Source organism: Pongo abelii, chromosome 2, assembly GCF_028885655.2.
Source record: "Pongo abelii isolate AG06213 chromosome 2, NHGRI_mPonAbe1-v2.0_pri, whole genome shotgun sequence".
NCBI classification, from domain to species: Eukaryota; Metazoa; Chordata; class Mammalia; order Primates; family Hominidae; genus Pongo; species Pongo abelii.
The window spans coordinates 85,356,158-85,374,015 of record NC_085928.1 but is presented as its reverse complement, the minus strand read 5'-3'; the positions used below and the strand labels follow the sequence as shown (position 1 = coordinate 85,374,015).

Sequence of the window (17,858 nt, the reverse complement as noted above, 5' to 3'; positions counted from 1 at the left end):
GGCAATGCAGGCAAATCATTTTTCAAACTCATCTGTGTTAAGTACAATTCATTTCTGCCGGCAAAGTACAAATAGCCGCCTGTACATACAATTTTATCATTTTCACAAATGTTATCTCAAATGTAAGCCTCAGAGAGACTCCTGTAGTAGATGTTACATGCCCCACTCAATTAGTATTTTTGAAATTACCAGGTTTATTGTAGAAAATTAGAACTAAAACAGTCCATCCAGTCAAGAGTATTTGCAGGGTTCCTATAAATTTCAGCCATCATAGGGGACAGAAAACATGGGCTCAAACTTGGATGCAACAACTGCTCTTCAAAAAATTTACCCTAAGTTAAAAATAACATAAACCACCAAAACACACAATCACAACATGCATATTTTGCATAATCATTTATAACAGAAAAAAAAAACCAGAAAACCTAAATTTCCATAAATTTGAACAGTACAGAACCTCTACAAAACAGATAACATTCAAAAGAAGAAGACAGGTCTAAATAAAGATAACTAGCATTTGAGCACTCACTAAGCAAACACAGTTCTCAGCATTTCCCAGGTATTAATTGATTCCTTATTATAACCGTGAGGTTTATTTGTTATTATTTTTATTATTCTCATTTTACATAGAAAGAGGCTGAGTCCCGAAGAGGTTTCATAACTTGCCCAAGAATGAAAGAAGAACTGAAGCAAAACTGAAGCTCATGCTGCTTCCTGTGCCATGAGTAATAAAATCTTTTGTCTCGGGCCGGGCGCAGTGGCTCAGGCCTATAATCCCAGCACTTTGGGAGGCCGAGGTGGGTGGATCACTTGAGGTCAGGAGTTTGAGACCAGCCTGGATGACATGGTGAAAGCCCATCTCTACTAAAAATACAAAAATTGGCTGGGCGCTGTGGCAGGCGCCTCTAATCCCAGCTACTCAGGAGGCTGAGGCAGGAGAATCACTTGAACCTGGGAGGCAGAGGTTGCAGTGAGCCGAGACTGTGCCACTGTACTCCAGCATAAGAGACAGAGGGAGACTCCATCTCAAAAAATTATATGATAAATTAAAATAAAATTAAATCTTTTGTCTCTGACCCGAGCATCTCATGCCTTCTGCCCAGCATCCACAAAACTATGACCAGCTAACCTACTAGCTTGCGAGGAGGGTAAAAGCTCAGACCCTTCACAATTCTTGACATCTAACTACTTCCCAATCAGTGAGACATCCTCTCTACGGCAGATTTAGGTCAAGGCCAGCAAATAAAAGGGCTCTCAACACCCTTCTGGGTCACTCTGTTCCCCAGCTTGTTGAAGCCTTTCTCTCCTTAAGGTTGAGCTGAAACCTGAGTCTTCATAAAGCGACTTCCTTTGCCACGGTCAGCTTACTAGAACAATGAAAAAACAAGCCTTTTTCTCTTATACATGAGAAATCTTCAAACCCTGAAGGCTCTGACCACATCTACCTACCCATGCTCACAGTCTTCAGCCGTTCCTGGAATGCGAACCTTTCCACACTCATTCTAGATGCCTCCAAATGTGAAAATAGCTGCTATTTATGGAATGTTTACTATGTGCTAATCCCTTCACCTACTTTTCCTTATTTAGTTATCCCAATAACTCCAAATAAAATAGGCATGGATATCATTCCATTTTTACAGATGATAAAACACGTTCAGAGAGGTTAAGTGGCCTGGATAAGGCCACACAGCCAGGATGTACCAGAACCAGAATTAGGTTTGACTTTAGACCCCCTCAACATTTGATTTCCTCCCCTGCCTCATTTCCAGGTGTGTCCCTGTTTTTCCAGGGACTTTATGCCAACACATTATATTAAATAAGCACCACAGCATTTTGTGGAATTTAAATAGTGCAGTCCAGGTTATATTCAAAGTTCTCTAGGGAAATGGAACTATTAAAGTGAACGTATAAATCAATAGCACCCAAGTTCTCAACTCTCTCAGCTCCGTCAGAAAACTAGCTATGGTTCCATCTTTAAAGGACAAAAATCTGAATTTTTGAAGTCTCCTAGTATTCCCAGGAATAAATCTTAAAGTTGTAAGGTGCTTTCTGTCCCAACCACTCGTGTCTACACCAGATGAAATTTCTAGGAAGATCCCTAAATCTTTAATTCCACAGGAGTCGAGTTTCAGAAACTTCCTTCCAGATGGCATCTTTCCACTGCAGAAAACATATCTGCTGCCCTCTTGTGGGGAAATGATGCACTGCTTACAGCCAAAAAAAAAAAAAAAGAACAAAAGGACAAATTGCTAGTTGAAGAAATAACAAGAGTTAGCCCTGGCGTCCTTTTAAAAGAAACGAACCTGCCAATTGGCCCCTTCACCTTTTCTACAGCTTGAAGCTACATAGTCCTATATGTGTATGTGATCTCCTGCTCAATTATGATGGAAAATAGACTTTAAAAACAACAAAAGCAGTCTTTTGTGGTTTTTAGTTGCTTAAAAATACTACTTCTGGATTCTGTGGAAATGTATTAATGCCATTTGTCTTCAAGAAAGAGTCTCACCACCCAACCTGTGAAAATTAGGTGGGTTTTTATTTTGGTTTTTTTAATGCTTAAACTAAAATTAAATCTTTGATACACACCTACCATAACACCCATCTCCCAAAACTGGGGGGAGATTCCCACCTTGTTTCTTCTGTGTCTCTTAGCCAGGTAGGTGGAGATAGGGTTGTAAAATACCTCCTTGTTTACACACAGCAATCAACATCCACTCTTCTAATCCAAGCCATAAAAAGCATCCAACTTCTAACTACGGTTTCCTAGTGCCACCATTTCTTTAATTGGCCAGCACTAACCATGAAGCCCATGGGACAGTGCCAGGAGCCTCTCTGGACACTCAGACACAGCCATCTGCAGGTAACACTCTGCAACTTCCTCCCGCTGTCAGACTTCCTATAATATACCCACAGTAGAGTGAAAATCTGACCAGAGTTTCTCAGGATCTCGGTGCACTGCCCCAATTAATTCTGGTGATCCTGAGTTCTCCATCAGCTGAGCACTAAATTGGGACAAAAATGCCACATAGATATTGCAAGGATCATGGACTTTCATTCCCTGAAGATCATTAGAGAAAATTTATAGTATGAATGGGAGTGGGTGGTAATCCCACTGAAATGGTTCACCTGTCAACTAATCTGACTCTTAAACTCCACTCAAGAAAAAAGATAAGATTGAGGACCTCAAACACTATCCTTGTGAACAAACTCATAAAAATAGGCACAGCACAATAACCAACTAGCTGTGGGCACTTCACAGCAGCCAAATGGTATTGATTTTATGCTGATTTGCTGAAACTTCAATCATTATTTTTCTCATCTTCTTGGAACTGTCACTTGAGGAGGGAAAATTTAGTTGTGTGAGATTTTAAAAATTATCTTGAGCCTTAAATTATGACTAACCTTAAAATATCAGAATAACAAAGTGGAAAGTATGACATATTATATATTTGGTGGCAAGAATATCTCATGAACTTTCCATACACAAGACCTTTGGAGACAGAATTTATAATTCTGACCCATATGTGATTTAGGGTTCAGGCATCACCCTTTCCCAAAGAAGTCAAAACATTTCTGGCACTGCCATGCCTCAGATTACCAAAGCTGAGAGAGTAAATTAATTGACAACAAGTCCATTGACACATATGAATTATTCAGGAAAACACAATTTACTGGGGAGTTTCCACTGTGTCACTTTAAATGTTGATGTAAGAAAGAAAAGACAGAAACACACACACAAAAAGAACACACAAACTGATCGGTAGCTGATGGTTTTGATCTCACCTTTAAAAATCAGCAATGCAGAGATATGAGTTTCACTAGAAGTTATCCGAATGACTGCCTCTAAATCTTTAGACAACACCCATTTTAAGTCCCTTATGAAAGTTACCACAGCTTTCTCTCTTTTATTTTTTTAAAAAATCATATAGCATATTTTCTCCATATCTCTCAAAAAGATCTTAAATTATCTGACTATTCCCTTCACTAAAGCCCTGTAAGTGTTAGTTTAAGTTTATCATAAAGATGTTCTACTTCTAAGGAAGTTGCAAGAGTAGATGATGGATGGATGGGCAGATGGACTGACATGTATGCACACACACACACACACGCCAACCCCACAAATTGCTGCTGGTTTTCTGGGATTCCTTCAGAAAAACTGCTATAAAAATAAGTGTGCCCAAGAAAACAAAAGTTTTTAAAAGCCTGAAAAATATTTTTAAAGGACTCTCAAAGCACTAAACCATTTAACTGTGTTACTCTGCCATATTTCATGCTTCCTCTAGTTATTTACACACCATCAGAAGCTCACATCAGTTATCTGTGTCTAAAATCTGGACTCTGACGTTTGGAGGGGTTTTATTATCTCAGCAGTGCATAATGAGCTTAAAAGGCTTACCTGCATGTCCCCGGAGGTGCTGGCTTGAGGCGGACATCAGCTTACAGCACACCATTAACACGTAGGCTAGAAAGAGCCAGTGCGACAGCAACACTGACTTAGCACAGACTCTCATCCTGGAGGAAAAGCAGGGCTGGAGTCAGTGAGGGCTGAGGAAGGCCAGACTCCCTCGCAAGCACCATCCTAGGAAGGCGGGAGAAAGCAGGGGCAGATCCCTGGAGCTGGAATTCCTTTCTCCCAAGAAAACAGAAGACCAATCAAACCTTATTTGCACTGAGCATTAACTAAATTTTCAATAAAAACTTTGATAATTAAGAGTTTTCCAAGTTAGCACTATGCATCAGTGAGAAGCTTATTTATGAATCTGCAAGTTGTTGCTTGAGTTACCCTAATAGAGCATGGGGATTTTATTCTATTTTATACCATGAGATGTAAAAGCAACACACTTAGAGACAGATCCAAATAAAATATATATGGTTTCTGGATCTGAAAGAATCCATGGAGATTTTGCACATGTGGTCCAAGAACTTTCTCCTGGTTTCTCTGACTGTACACTAAGGCTTTTTGGTCTGGAAGACTAGGTTCACAGTTGATTAAACCAATCTCAACTCCTCCTTTGGTGAGGATTATGGGCAAATACAGGTGAATATAAAATAAATTTAACTTCATATGATGGACAGTATCACAACAGTTGCTCAAAGACAATTCAGTTCACATTATGGTTGCATGGTCTATTCTAAAACAAAAGATTAAAAAAAGGAAGATACCAAAAACATTATTCCCAGCTGCCTAATTTTCTGCCGTTTTATAACATCAGAAGGGAATTAAGTAGATAGAACTTGATTAACTCTTTTTGTTTGCTTTTTTTATATTAACTTTTGAAACAAAAGTCACTGCATTTGGCATCTGAAATTCCGGTGATATTAGGTTCTTCTTCACACATGCCTCATGGCATCTATTATTACCACAATGGATCAAAGAAACTCCCATTTAATATATGCAAATGTATACACACTTATGAGCCAACAATAAAAACATGGTACCTGAGTTTGGCTTCTATGCCTGAATCACACTATAGGCGAGACTCCTAAGGAAGTCCTCTAAGGAAGCATCTCCAGCTCCCAGCAACCTAGCAATGCCTCTACGAAAGTCCCAGTTCCCTACTCCAGGAAAACACATCAAAGCCTCAGGGGAACTGCATGCCCATACCATACTCCGAGGCACACACATGTTCTGCTGCCAACCTTCTCTCTCCGCAACCTCTCACATTCAGTCAAATAGATCTTGTTAAAGGGTGTATTGCTTATTGATTTGAGATTTGGTCTGCTTTTTAAGCAGCCAGGCCAATCATCTTTGAAGAACTTGGTGTTAAAGGTAACAAAAAGCATTGGCTTCTTTTTGCCCTTTTAAACTTTTTCAAAATGGTTTTAAACGGCTATGTTGGGTAATTTGCAATGCAGCAATAGAAAATTCATCTTTCATTTATGTGATGCCTTGAAATTGTCCCTTTTGGGGCCACTAATTATGACAAATTGGAAGCCAGGGTATCTGATCCAGGCTGCAAATGTGTTTTGTTTGATCTGTGCTTTTTAAAAAAAATAAATTGAATTGGTTGCCAACACATAAAATGTCCAGATTGCACATCAGAATCCAGATTCTCTTGAAAAATTATTCCTGGCCTCCCTGGGCTCACATTTCCACATGGGAGTAACAGGCTGGCGTGGTCGCAGCTGCCCCTAGAAGGGTCTCCACAGTCCCTCCCAATACTCAGCACCTTGGGCCCAACCAGCCCAACTCATTTACATGTGGCAATTTGAACTTCTGATCCTTGGGTAAGAGGAATAAGCCTTTGTAACAAATAGATCAATAGCTGATACTGGGGTAATAACTGGAATTTTAAAACATTATGTGTGAGACGGAGTGTCCATTAACAAAAAAAAATCATCAAATACCGGAATTTGAGCCTTTGGACTTCCCCCAAATTATGTGATTGATAATAGCATCTAGAACTCAGGTAAGATCCACATATTATTTTCTTTGCCAACTTTCAAGCTGTTTCTAGAGTTTCTGTCCCCTTCATGTGTGTACACTGAGGTGGAGATGGAAGGCATGCTTTGAGAAACTAAAGACCCTTCAAAGCAGAAAGGCTCCATGTTTCTGTGTAAGTTTAGAATGTTAGCAATGTCTGAAGCAAATTACCAAACTTAGAAGTTTAAAACAACAATCTATAGCCATACTACCCTCAACCCACCTGATCTCAGAAGCTAAGCAGGGTCGGGCCTAGTTAGTGCTTGGACAGGAGCAGTTTGAAACAACACCAATATATTATCTCATAGTTTCTGTAAGTCAGGAGTCTGGCATGTTCTGGCTGGGTCTTCTGCTCAGAAACTCACAGGCTAAAATCAAGGTGTCAGCTGGGTGTGTCCTCAACTGGAGGCTCAACTGGGGAAGGATCACTTCCAAGTGCTCTCAGGTTGTTGGCAAAAGCCATTTTCTTGGGACTCTCTGTATTCCCCGTATTCTTGCTATCGACCAGGAACTGCTCTCAAGCCCTTCATGTCTTTGCCACATGGCCCCTGCACGTGCTCCTTCATGGTTTGAATCTCTTCCTCCAGGAAAGGCTCAGTCCCCTTTTAGGGCTTATCTGATTAGGTCAGCCCCACCCAGGATAGTCTCTCTTTTGAGTAACTAAATTCAGTGTATGTAGAACCTTAAAAACACCTGTGAAATCCCTTCCTCTATGCCTTACAGGTGTAATTTAATCAAAGATGTGAAACTCATCAAAACCACAATGCCACCCACACTCAAAGGAAAGCAATTAAAATATTTAAAATAATGTCCCACTGTTGGCAATAACTGAACGAAATATCTCTAATACAAAGAGAAAGGGTTTAACTCAATGAAACCATAAATTGATCGATAATTTGATCATGTGTGTCAAACGTTTACAATCCAGCAGATCACTTATAGGATTTAACCCTAAAGAAATAACCAGCAATGTACGGGACTTTTTTTATTGTTTATACTATTGAAAATGATCTGGCCACGCATGGTGGCTCATGCCTGTAATCCCAGCACACTGGGAGACTGAGGTGGAAGGAATGATTGAGGCCAGGAATTCAAGGCAGGAGTGAGCTATGATTATACCACTGCACTCCAGCCTGAGCAAAGAGTGAGACCCTGTCTCAAAAAAAGAAGGCAGGGAGGCAGGGAGGGAAAGACAAAAAAAATGATGATCCAAATGTTTAACAGTATGACACTGGTTAAACAAATTATGACACAGCCATGAGATGGGATGTTCTTCAGTAATGAAAGTGATATTATAAAATGAAAATAAACAAAAGTTTATTAAAAAGAAACAAAAGTTTATTTTAAATATATGAATTATATGACAGCCTGGGCCTGTTTTGCCTTCAGATCCATTCTTCCCCCTTCCCCTGTATTGAGGGCTGTAGGGCCCTCTAGGCTGCATTTCCCAGGCTCCCAGGTCAGCTGGTTACTAGCTGGGTTCAGTCAAGGAAAGGCAACAGCTGGAGCCTGGAGAATAGGAAAAGGGATAGGCCAGGACATTTCTCCCTGCCTTCTCTGTCTTTGGCAGGATCTGTGGGGTGGCCATTTCTCCACCATGGCGCCAGTTCCTGCCAGAAGGGCCCACTGTGGTTCTAGCTTCCACTCTAGTTTCCTTCTTCTAGGCACTGCTTCCCCACGGACTAACTGCTTCCATGGTCCCCAGCTGGGGGATGGCAGTGGCTTCCTGTGTATCTTCTGCTCAGTTTCTCTGACTCTCCCATCACATGTATAACCAGTCTCCTGAATTCACTTCCCATTGGACAAAAATGGAAGTCGGAGATAATTCATTCCCAAGACATGCAATTTACCCAAGCTCACGGAGCAGTGAAAAAGCCAGCAGAATGGTTTCTGTTTTCCTGGTTGGATTCCAACAACAAATGCCTTAAATCAAAAGTCTCAAGGGCACACATTCCAAATCCTGGACAATGATCCCTAATCTATCTTCTTCTTACGTGGACAATTCTATGTAACAAGTTGCTGGGTGAGTAGCAATAAGTTCCCAGTCCCTAAAACAAGGATTCACTTAACAATAGCTCAACAACCATTCCCCCAGAGAAATGCCAGGTCAGAGTGGTAGGGGTGGGGCCAGAAAGCTACTCAGCAATAGATTTGTATTTCCTCATCTTTTCTCCTACCGAATAAACCAAAGTACTATTTTGCAAACTGAAATAATTTTCATTTCACAGATGAAAGCTAAAATGAAAAGATGAACATTTCCCCAAATTCCCATAAAGTGTAAAAGCAGGCTTCTAAAAAGGACCATCAACTCCAGGATACTCACTTTTGCTAAATTCTCAATACTTTGTAAAGACATCATGTCCAGGTGAATGTTAAAATAATCTTACCTTAGGGACCTCATAAGATTTGGTTCTAGTCAAACACAATTATTCCAGGATATATTTCAGAGTGACTCCAAATTCCCATCTGTTGCCAGAACCAATCATTTCTGCCGTTCCAAAAAATTATTGTAGCTCAGAAGACCTATGTTAAAAAGGCCAAAAAAAAAAGGAATCAATTAGCATTTTAATGTTAAAATGAAACTAATTTCCAGTAGCAAAATAATGGTTTTTAACCATGACACCTGCAGTTTCAGGCAAGTGGCAGAGAGCCAAACATATCCATAGTCGTAAGGTGTCCTACTATTAGGGAAGAAAAGATACAGAATTCTACAGTCATTAACTAGCCACATATTAGTTAACACAATATAGTTTTAAAGAACTTCCTGCAGCAGGAAGGTATTCAAAATTTAACAGAGGGTCCCAAATCATTTGAAATGCACAAATTTCACTCTCACATTTCATTGACCATCAGGAAAAATGGAAGTTGGAGATAATGCATTCCCAAGACATGCAATTTGCCCAAGCCCATGGAGCAGTGGAAAAGCCAGCACGAAGATCTGAATTCTTAGATTTGTGTGACATAAGCCTGAAGATGATGCTAGATAATCTACAAGGTTGCTTTTTGAAAAAATATTAATAGGACACCAAGAGAAAAAGTGTTTCCAATATAATCCACCATACCAAAATATAAAGAACACTTGTGAATACTGTTGTAGTTGACACTCCCTCAAAGCATAAACCTAAAAGGATTTTTCTACTTAGTGAACACATTTGCAAAAGGACTCAGATGACCCTTTAGGGTCTTTGCTTTAGCAAAGACATCTTAAGAAAAAACTAGAACATGAAACTATACCGTTTGTAATGATGCTAAGTTAAATACATCCCTCCCAGTGGTAGAGATCAGAGAAAAATTATGCTATGCGTTAATAAATGTTCAAGTTGCAAATATAACATAAAAATGATTTTTGAAATGCAGTCTAATTACTTTAGAATCCTGTAGAACCAATTAAGAATCCACCACCAAGCACAACTGAGATTTTTCTCTTAGATAACCCAAAGATAATTCCACAAGTTTGATTAGAGAACACTTTTGGTGATAAATTTGAAGACTCACCACTTTGGGGCTGCATGTAAGAGAGTATGGGCCTTGAGTAATTAGTTCAACAAGAGGGAAATGGCTTTAAATAACTGTATAAACACGAGTTGCTCAGAAAAAACCAACTTAAAAATGTTCATCTCCCAGATCCTCCAACTTTATTAAGTATGTTTGTCCTTACGTCCACCCAACGGCATGATGTGACCTTCTGCTATCAGAAAGAACTACACAATATAATTTATCAGAACCCATCATAATGAACTCCCCACATATTGGAAACCAAAATGACCTTTCCTGGCTAATATTTATCTTATTTTCTTCACACAAAAGGAACCACTGGGTATTCTTTTCTCAATTCATTAAAAAAATAGATCCATCAGTGGAAAGTAATGTGATCTAATAGTTCATATGCCAGACAAGAAGCCAGGAGTTTAATTTTAGGCTGAGCAGTAACTCATTCAGTCATATTTTCTCAGAGTGTACCTGAGGCACTAACTTGAAAGAATTAACTCTTTCTTGTCATGTCTTAGTCTGTTTTCTGCCGCTGTAACAGAACAGAAATTGAGTAATTTACAAAGAAATTTATTTCTCACAGTTCTAGGGGCTAGGAAGTCCAATAGCACAAAGGCAATTAAATTTCAACATGAGTTTTGGAGGAGACATTCAAGCCATAACATTCCACCACTGGCCTCCCAAAACTCATGTTCTTCTCACATACAAAATATATTCATTCCATCTCAATAGCCCAAAAGCATCAATTCAAGAGCCCAATGTCCAGAGTTCCACCTAAATCAGATATGAGACTCAAGATTCATCCCACCTCAAATGTCCTCCAGCTGTGAGCCTATAAAATCAAAACAATTTATCTACTTCAAAACAGACATTCCCATTCCAAAAGGGAGAAATAGGAAAAGAAAAGAAGTAACTGGTTCCCAGTATGTCCAAAACCCAACAGGTAAAACAACATCAAGTCTTAAAGCTAGAGAATAATGTCCTTTGGCTCTGTATGTCCTGTATCCTGGACATGCTACAGCAGGAATTAGGTAGCCAATGCCATGGGCAGCCCTGCCCCTGTGGCTTTGCTGGACCCGATCCACTCAGCAGCTCTCTTGGGTTGGAGTCTTATGCCTGCGGCTCTCCCAGGCTGGAGTTGTACACCGGCAGCTCTACATTTCGGGAGTCTCTGAGGCAGCCTCGCTCCCATGGCTCCACCTAAGGACTGCCCCCTAGTACGTGCTCTCTGTGGTGGGTCCTCCCTTGTAACAAGTTTCTGCCAGGACCCCAGACTGTCTGATACATCCTTTGGAATCTATGTGGAGGTGACTATTGCCCCATCATGCACTCTGAACTTCCACAGGATCAGCACCATGAGGACACCATCAAGGCATACCACTTGTGCCCTCTGAAGCTCTGGCACTAGCTGTACCTGGGCCTGCTTGAGGGGTGCTGCATTGGAATTTGGGGAGAATTCCAAGGCTGCATAGGGCATTCAATGCTGAGGTCCCACAGATACCCCTCTTGAAATCTTGCCCTCAAGGTGCTAGATTGCCTGAAAGATCTCTGAAATATCATCAGGGTAATTTTCTCATTGTCTTGAACAGCACCTGGCTCCATTCCAGCTGTATCAATCACTTTAGCAATCTCTTTTGCCTGACCACACCCTTAGTATTCTCTCCCAAATATGCTGTTTTATTCTTCACATGGCCAGGCAGAGACTCTTCCAAATCTTTCTGTTCTGCTTCCCTTTTAATTGTAAATTCTGTCTTTAAATAATTTCTCTATTCACTCATTTTACTGTAAGCACCCAAAAGAAGCCATGCAGCACCTTGAACACTCTTCTGCCACATATCCTAGATCATTGCTCTTAAATTCCATCTTCTAATGGAATCTTCTGAAACACTTCCATCTTCTAAAACCTTAGTGCATGGACACAATTCAGCCAAATTCTTTACCATGTTAAAACAAGGATTGCCTTTACTCTGGTTTCCAATACATGTTTCTCATTTCTGTTTGAGACTTCATCAGAATGGCCCTTACCATCCATATTTCTATCAACATTCTGATCACAACCTCTTAAGTGATCTCTAAGAAGTCTCAGACTTTCCCTACAGCTATTTTCTCCTGAGCCCTCACCAGAGCTACCCTTAACACTCCATTCACAGCAATACAGTTTTTCAGCATTTACTTCAAAACTGTTCCAGCCTCTACCCATTACCCAACTCCAAAGCTGCTTCCGCATTTTCAAGTATTTGTTATAGCAATAACCCCACTCTCTGTACCAATTTTTTGCCTTAGTCTGTTTTCTTCTGCTGCAACAGAATACCTGAAACTGAAACAGAATATCTTTTAAAAAATCTATTTCTCATAGTTCCAGAACTGGGAAGTCTAATATCAAGGTGCCAGCATCTGGTGAGGGCCTTCTTGCTACCTTATCCCATGGCAGAAGATGGAAGGGAAAGAGTGCTCAAGAGAGCGAGAAAGGGCTGAACTTGCTTGGATAACAATCCACTCTCACAATAAGGAACGCAGCCCTCGAGATAATGACATTAATCTATTCATGAGGGTCGAGGCCTTATGACCTAATCCACCTCTTAATAATCCTACCTCTTAATACCATCACAATGACAATTAAATTTCAACATGAGTTTTGGAAGGCACATTTAAACCAAACTGTGTCACTTCTAACTTCAGTACATTCAAGATCAATAACTTTGTGCATGGCACCAAAAGAAAGCATTTACTTGCAATCATTTTATTCCTCTGTTGTTCCCAACTATAACACAGTCCTTTCTATCAGTCTGCTTCAAAAGTCATTTGTTTTTAAAGAGTCTCAGTGTTTTCAATGATGAAAGACATTGCCCATATCTAGACTAAGAAAATTTTTTTAGAACATGTCTGGTCATTCTCGGAATGAACTAAAAAGATGGTGGATGCTGGGCTGCATTTTTCATCTTCTGCCTGATGTGTGGGTATTATGTGGAGACAGTTACTGATTTACTACAAAAGAGCAGAAAGCCTATTTATGTCTCCCAGTACCAAGAAACTTTGAGGTTCCCAGGCAGAAGAGACCATTCTTCAGATGTTTAATTTATTTCCATGTTACACAAGAAAGAATTCTACCTACACTTGATTTCTTATCAAGGAAAATAGAGAGGCTGTGCCTTCCTTGTCTCTTGATCTACTTGCCTCCATTATTGGTGGGGCGAATTCCCTCAGAGAACTATTCTTTCAGAATACAGCCATTCACTTGTAGATGAGCACCTTCAGAATACCTCTTCTGTCTGCTCCACCCACCTCACTCCACATGTGAATCTGCAGGGCATCACATTTCCCCCATCTTTTCACTCTAAAACTCTATGATGATTAAATACCAGTTCCTCTTAAAATTGAAAGACACACTGACCTTAAACCTGGATCTAACTATGAGGAAAATCAGATGAACTCAAATTTGAGAAACATCCTGCAACATAATTTCTCTGCATTCTTAAATAGTATCAAGGTCATGAAATACAAAAAAAAATTAAAATAACCATGAGAATTTTCTCAAATAAAGACAAGAAACATGGCAACCAAATGCAACTGTGATCTTACATTGGATCTTGGACCAGGAAAAAATAGTCATTCTCAGAATGAACTGTACACCCACACAAAAACAAGGACACATATACGTAGCCATAAAGGACATTATTGAGAAAATCAACAGTATCTGAATACAGCCTGTAGATTGCATTACAGTGTTCTATCAACATTAAATTTCCTGATTTTGATTCTCACACTGTAGTTAAGAAAGAAAATGCCCTTGTTATTAAATACACCCTGAAATATTTAAGAATAAAGAGGCAAATGCCTCCCATTTATTTTCAAATGACTTTAGGAAAACATGGGCAGGAAGAAGTTAAGACGAAAGAGAGAGAGAAAAGAGCAGGATAGAGGGAACGAAGAAGAGAGAGGGAATTAATGAATGCAGAAACTAATAAGCAAAAGGTAAGCAATTGGTGAATCGGGGCACAAGGTATATGGGAATTCTTTGTACTCTTCTAGGAACTTTCCATTAAGTTGGAAATTATACCAAATTAAGACATTACATACGTACTTAAAAGCCTTCAGTTTATAAAATATACTAAAATGATTGAGAGCTTATTGACAATTCTAAGCAATAAGGAGAGTGAAGGTTTGAATGTTCTGGTTAATTCAACTCTCTCAGCATTCACCCAAGCCTCCAGAGAAGGTTTATTTGTTTTTATTTTAAAAACACTGACATAGCGCCTGCTAGGAACCATGCACTTGTTAGTCATTTTGAAATATAAACTTACTTTAAAAGAAGGATTTATTTACAACACGGTATGGCATAGGTAGAAGTGGCTTGTCCAAGCTCACTTAGCTAGTAAGTGGCTGAGCCAAGATTCTAATTTAAGCTGTCTGGTACCAAGGTACCTACAGTTTCAGTTCTAGTAAAAGTATTTCCAAAAAATATCAGTCCCTTTTCATGCTTTAGTAAACAGGAGGAAAATAAATCTGTCTTTCTTCAGGACTTGAAGACATTGGTCATCAATCTGACATCAAAAATTCTGTCTGTGGCTGAATTTGTGTAGACAATTGGACTGAATTTGTTAGCAGATGCTCAGATTGTGCCTATGATGGTTTACATTAATGCCTAAATAAATATTGCCTAATCTCTGAAAAGCTAGTGAAAAACAGTAGCACAGGCTTCTCATTTGCTACAGATTTATTAAAGGTTAACTAATGTCATTTCCCAAATTAAGACCAAGTATGCAAGAATTATATACAGCTTGAGTGCCTTCACCACCATTTTTTTAAACAGATGGAAAACAGCTGCACTTCTGAATAGAACTCTCTAAAACATTTCAGTGAAGATATACCAGAGCCAAAACATCATACATGAAGGCTAAATTACTTCATTTGATATCTATGAAGGAATTCAGCACCAAAACATTAAAAATGGATTTTTGTCTGTGCATCCACTCAAACTCATCTGCTAACACATTCAAATTCAAAAGCATTTTCACAACAGTACACAGCAAAACAGAATCTGCTTAATAAGAAACAAATAGCCCAAGTGCTACTAAACCACACTGCCCTTTCCTGCCTGCCCACTCACCAGGGAAATCTCCAAGCGCATCTTGCATCACCTCCACAGTGAGGAGGTTTGGATAATTAGCTATTTCCAGACTCACCATCAGTTCATCTCTAACCTCCTGGGCTGGGATCTACCGGGATAGCCTGGTGCCTTCTGTACTCAGCCCCTTGGGTACTGGGGCACAAGTAGGAATAATTTTTTCAGCTAATGATGTAAGAGGTGACACCCTAAAGAGTTTAGACATTGTGGTAAATTATTTTTCCACACTAATTTCCACCCAGACAGAAGATGATGGAAGTGAGAAATGTTTCAGAAAGCAGCAATCTGGGTTTGGGGAGTAACTAGAGGGTTTTATGAGTGGAAGGGTAGGGATGGGGGGAGACTATCCCACTAAGTGATGTCTTTCCATTCTGGGATAATCAATAGAAATCTCGAAGCAGAACTTGCCTACATAAAACCATTCATCATCTCTCTAGACAGAAATGAGGTAAGATGTTTCCATTTCCAGTTGCTTAAATAACACAATCACATTGAATTGTCTTTAGAAATCTGCAAACAGCTTTTCCACCAAAGCATGCACAATGAAATGTAACTTCTCTCTTGACAAATATATCCTGAAATAAGGCAGGGATTAATGATCTTCTTATATTAAAGAGTGTGCTGATGAAAGTAAATGTGCTTAACAGGCTACCAACGTTTATGTGAATATATTTCAAGCACTGATACATGGCAGAACCTCCGCTGAGCCATCATTTATAATTATCACATATGCGGAATTACTTCTGTAATTTAGAGAATATTCACTGTCATATGTTAAAGCAGACATGTTTTTCCACCAATATGTGGTATATACCTGTCATAAATTGCTTTTTATTGCTTCCTTAAAAACATCAGTGAAGAATTTACTACTGAACCGTTTTACAACATGCTAAAGCATGTTGTAAATGAGCCATTAAAGACAATAACTGTCTATTAAATATTAAAGAATTTTATAAATGGCATTTTAATTTCAAGTGTTACCAATACCATCTCATCTAAATTAGGTGGTAGAGAGTTGTTTTAGAAGAGTGAGAAGGTTGGAGGGCGCCGGATGATGACAAATCAGTTAATGGGTACAATGTACATTAATCAGGTGATGGATATACTAAAAGCCCTGCCTTGACCACTACACAATCTATACATGTAACAAAACTGTACATGTGCCCATAAATATGTACAAAGAAAGAAATAAGATTCTTCTCCCATTTTTAAAAAAGGCTCTTCTAGTCAGAGATGATTTAAATAAATAGACATGCTATGTTTATATATGGTTTACACTGTCACTTTAAGAACTGAGAAATTTCTTAAAACCACACAGCATCTTCATTTAAGTGCACTGATAAATTCCTTCCTAATGGATATATGGTCAAACCACGCATTTCGTTAATGAAGAAAAACTCTAGCCTTCAAGTGACCATGAAGTAAAAAGTACAAAAGCAATCATTGCTAAGTAATAACGGATAATTGAGATCCGGTATACACGAAACTGAAAACATAGCTGGCAAGTTACATAAAATAAAATGGGCTCACCAAAATCAGCAGCACCTAGCATGGCTCCACAGCTTGTTGTCCAAGTGAAATTGCCCAGGTCTGGGGCTGAACAAATGTAAACGGTAACGACAATTTAGCCATAAATCTCTCAAGGCCCAATTATCCTTACTGCAGAGGGTTTATTTCTTTTAATTAGACCAATTTTTAATTGGAAATTTTCCTCTCATTTCTCATTTTTCAAATATTCAAAACAGAATGTCTAAGGATTTTATTTAACATTATCAATAGCCAACGTAAATTTTGGAGATTATCTACAAGTTGCCAAGTACTTAAATTTTATCTGAAAAGTTTTTACATGATAGGATCTAACTCCTACATAAAAAATATTCGTAAACGTTAAACTATGGGTCTTCTAATACCATCATCATTACTATGGGCAGGTGGGAGTCTATTTACTTATAACCAGAATGTAAAGTCCTTGAGGGGAGGATAATGTCTTATTTCTCTTCTACCCCAACTGCTAGTATAATATCTTGCATACCGTGGAAGTTAAATATGTTTTGTTAATAAGTTAATAAATGTAAGCCCCCAGTTTCACTCCCAAATGAATGGTCATTTAACCTCTATGCTCCCCAAATTCCTCATCTGTAAACAAATATAGTTTAACTGGATAACCTCCAAGGTGCCTTCCAGCTGTAACAATAACTCACAGAGCATTTTAGGAAAAGTACAGTGTGATTTAGCTACTGTTAACAAACAGCTCACGGACCTATATACACAGTAAATTCAGCCATGAGTGGATTACATGGCAAGACAAAGCCCGTCGCAGACAATATTGGCCATTCTAATCTATTAGTAGGATAAAGGCTTCTTAAAAGCTTAATCTAAACCTGTATTACATTTCAACCTTAAAATCATCTTTTGTTTGACAATGGTGCCCTCCTGTGGGCAAAACAAGGAAATCTTTTGATCATGCTAACACTTTAACTGGTTACAATATGCATGTTTTTATTATAATAATTACACCTTTAAATTTTTAATAAAGCCATATTTATAAATAGAATGCAAACTCTCTTTAAATAAACAAAAGATATAATTTAAATAACATTATCACACTAAATAGTATTACCAAAAGAAAAAGTTAAATCAAAATATACTAACAGCTTCTAAATAAAATGGTAATTATTTCTATGGAATACTAATAAATGCAGGCTTAATGGGATTCAGTATTTGTTGGTTCTTCCTGTTACTTTTTTTTTTTTTTGAGACAGAGTCACTCTGTCACCCAGATGGGAGTACAGGGGCACAATCAGGGGTCACTGCGTCCTT

At 38.8% G+C, this 17,858-nt stretch overlaps 1 protein-coding gene across 5 annotated transcripts in view; it reads right to left on the bottom strand.

Moving 5' to 3' along the window:
• The window catches only part of TAFA4 (TAFA chemokine like family member 4), a 218,967-nt gene that overhangs the window by 162,869 nt on the left and 38,240 nt on the right, over window positions 1-17,858 (bottom strand). For 4 of the 5 annotated variants that reach the window (XM_024244957.3, XM_054551899.2, XM_054551897.2 and 1 more), the window contains exons 2-3: window positions 8,812-8,947; window positions 4,397-4,512 (exon numbers count right to left, since the gene is read on the bottom strand). In XM_024244957.3, the coding sequence (XP_024100725.2) occupies window positions 4,397-4,512; window positions 8,812-8,825 (130 nt within the window). In that variant the 5' untranslated portion in view covers window positions 8,826-8,947. Of the gene's footprint in view, window positions 1-4,396; window positions 4,513-8,811; window positions 8,948-17,858 lie in introns of those variants that run through there. The other variant, XM_063722008.1, reaches the window with a different exon arrangement.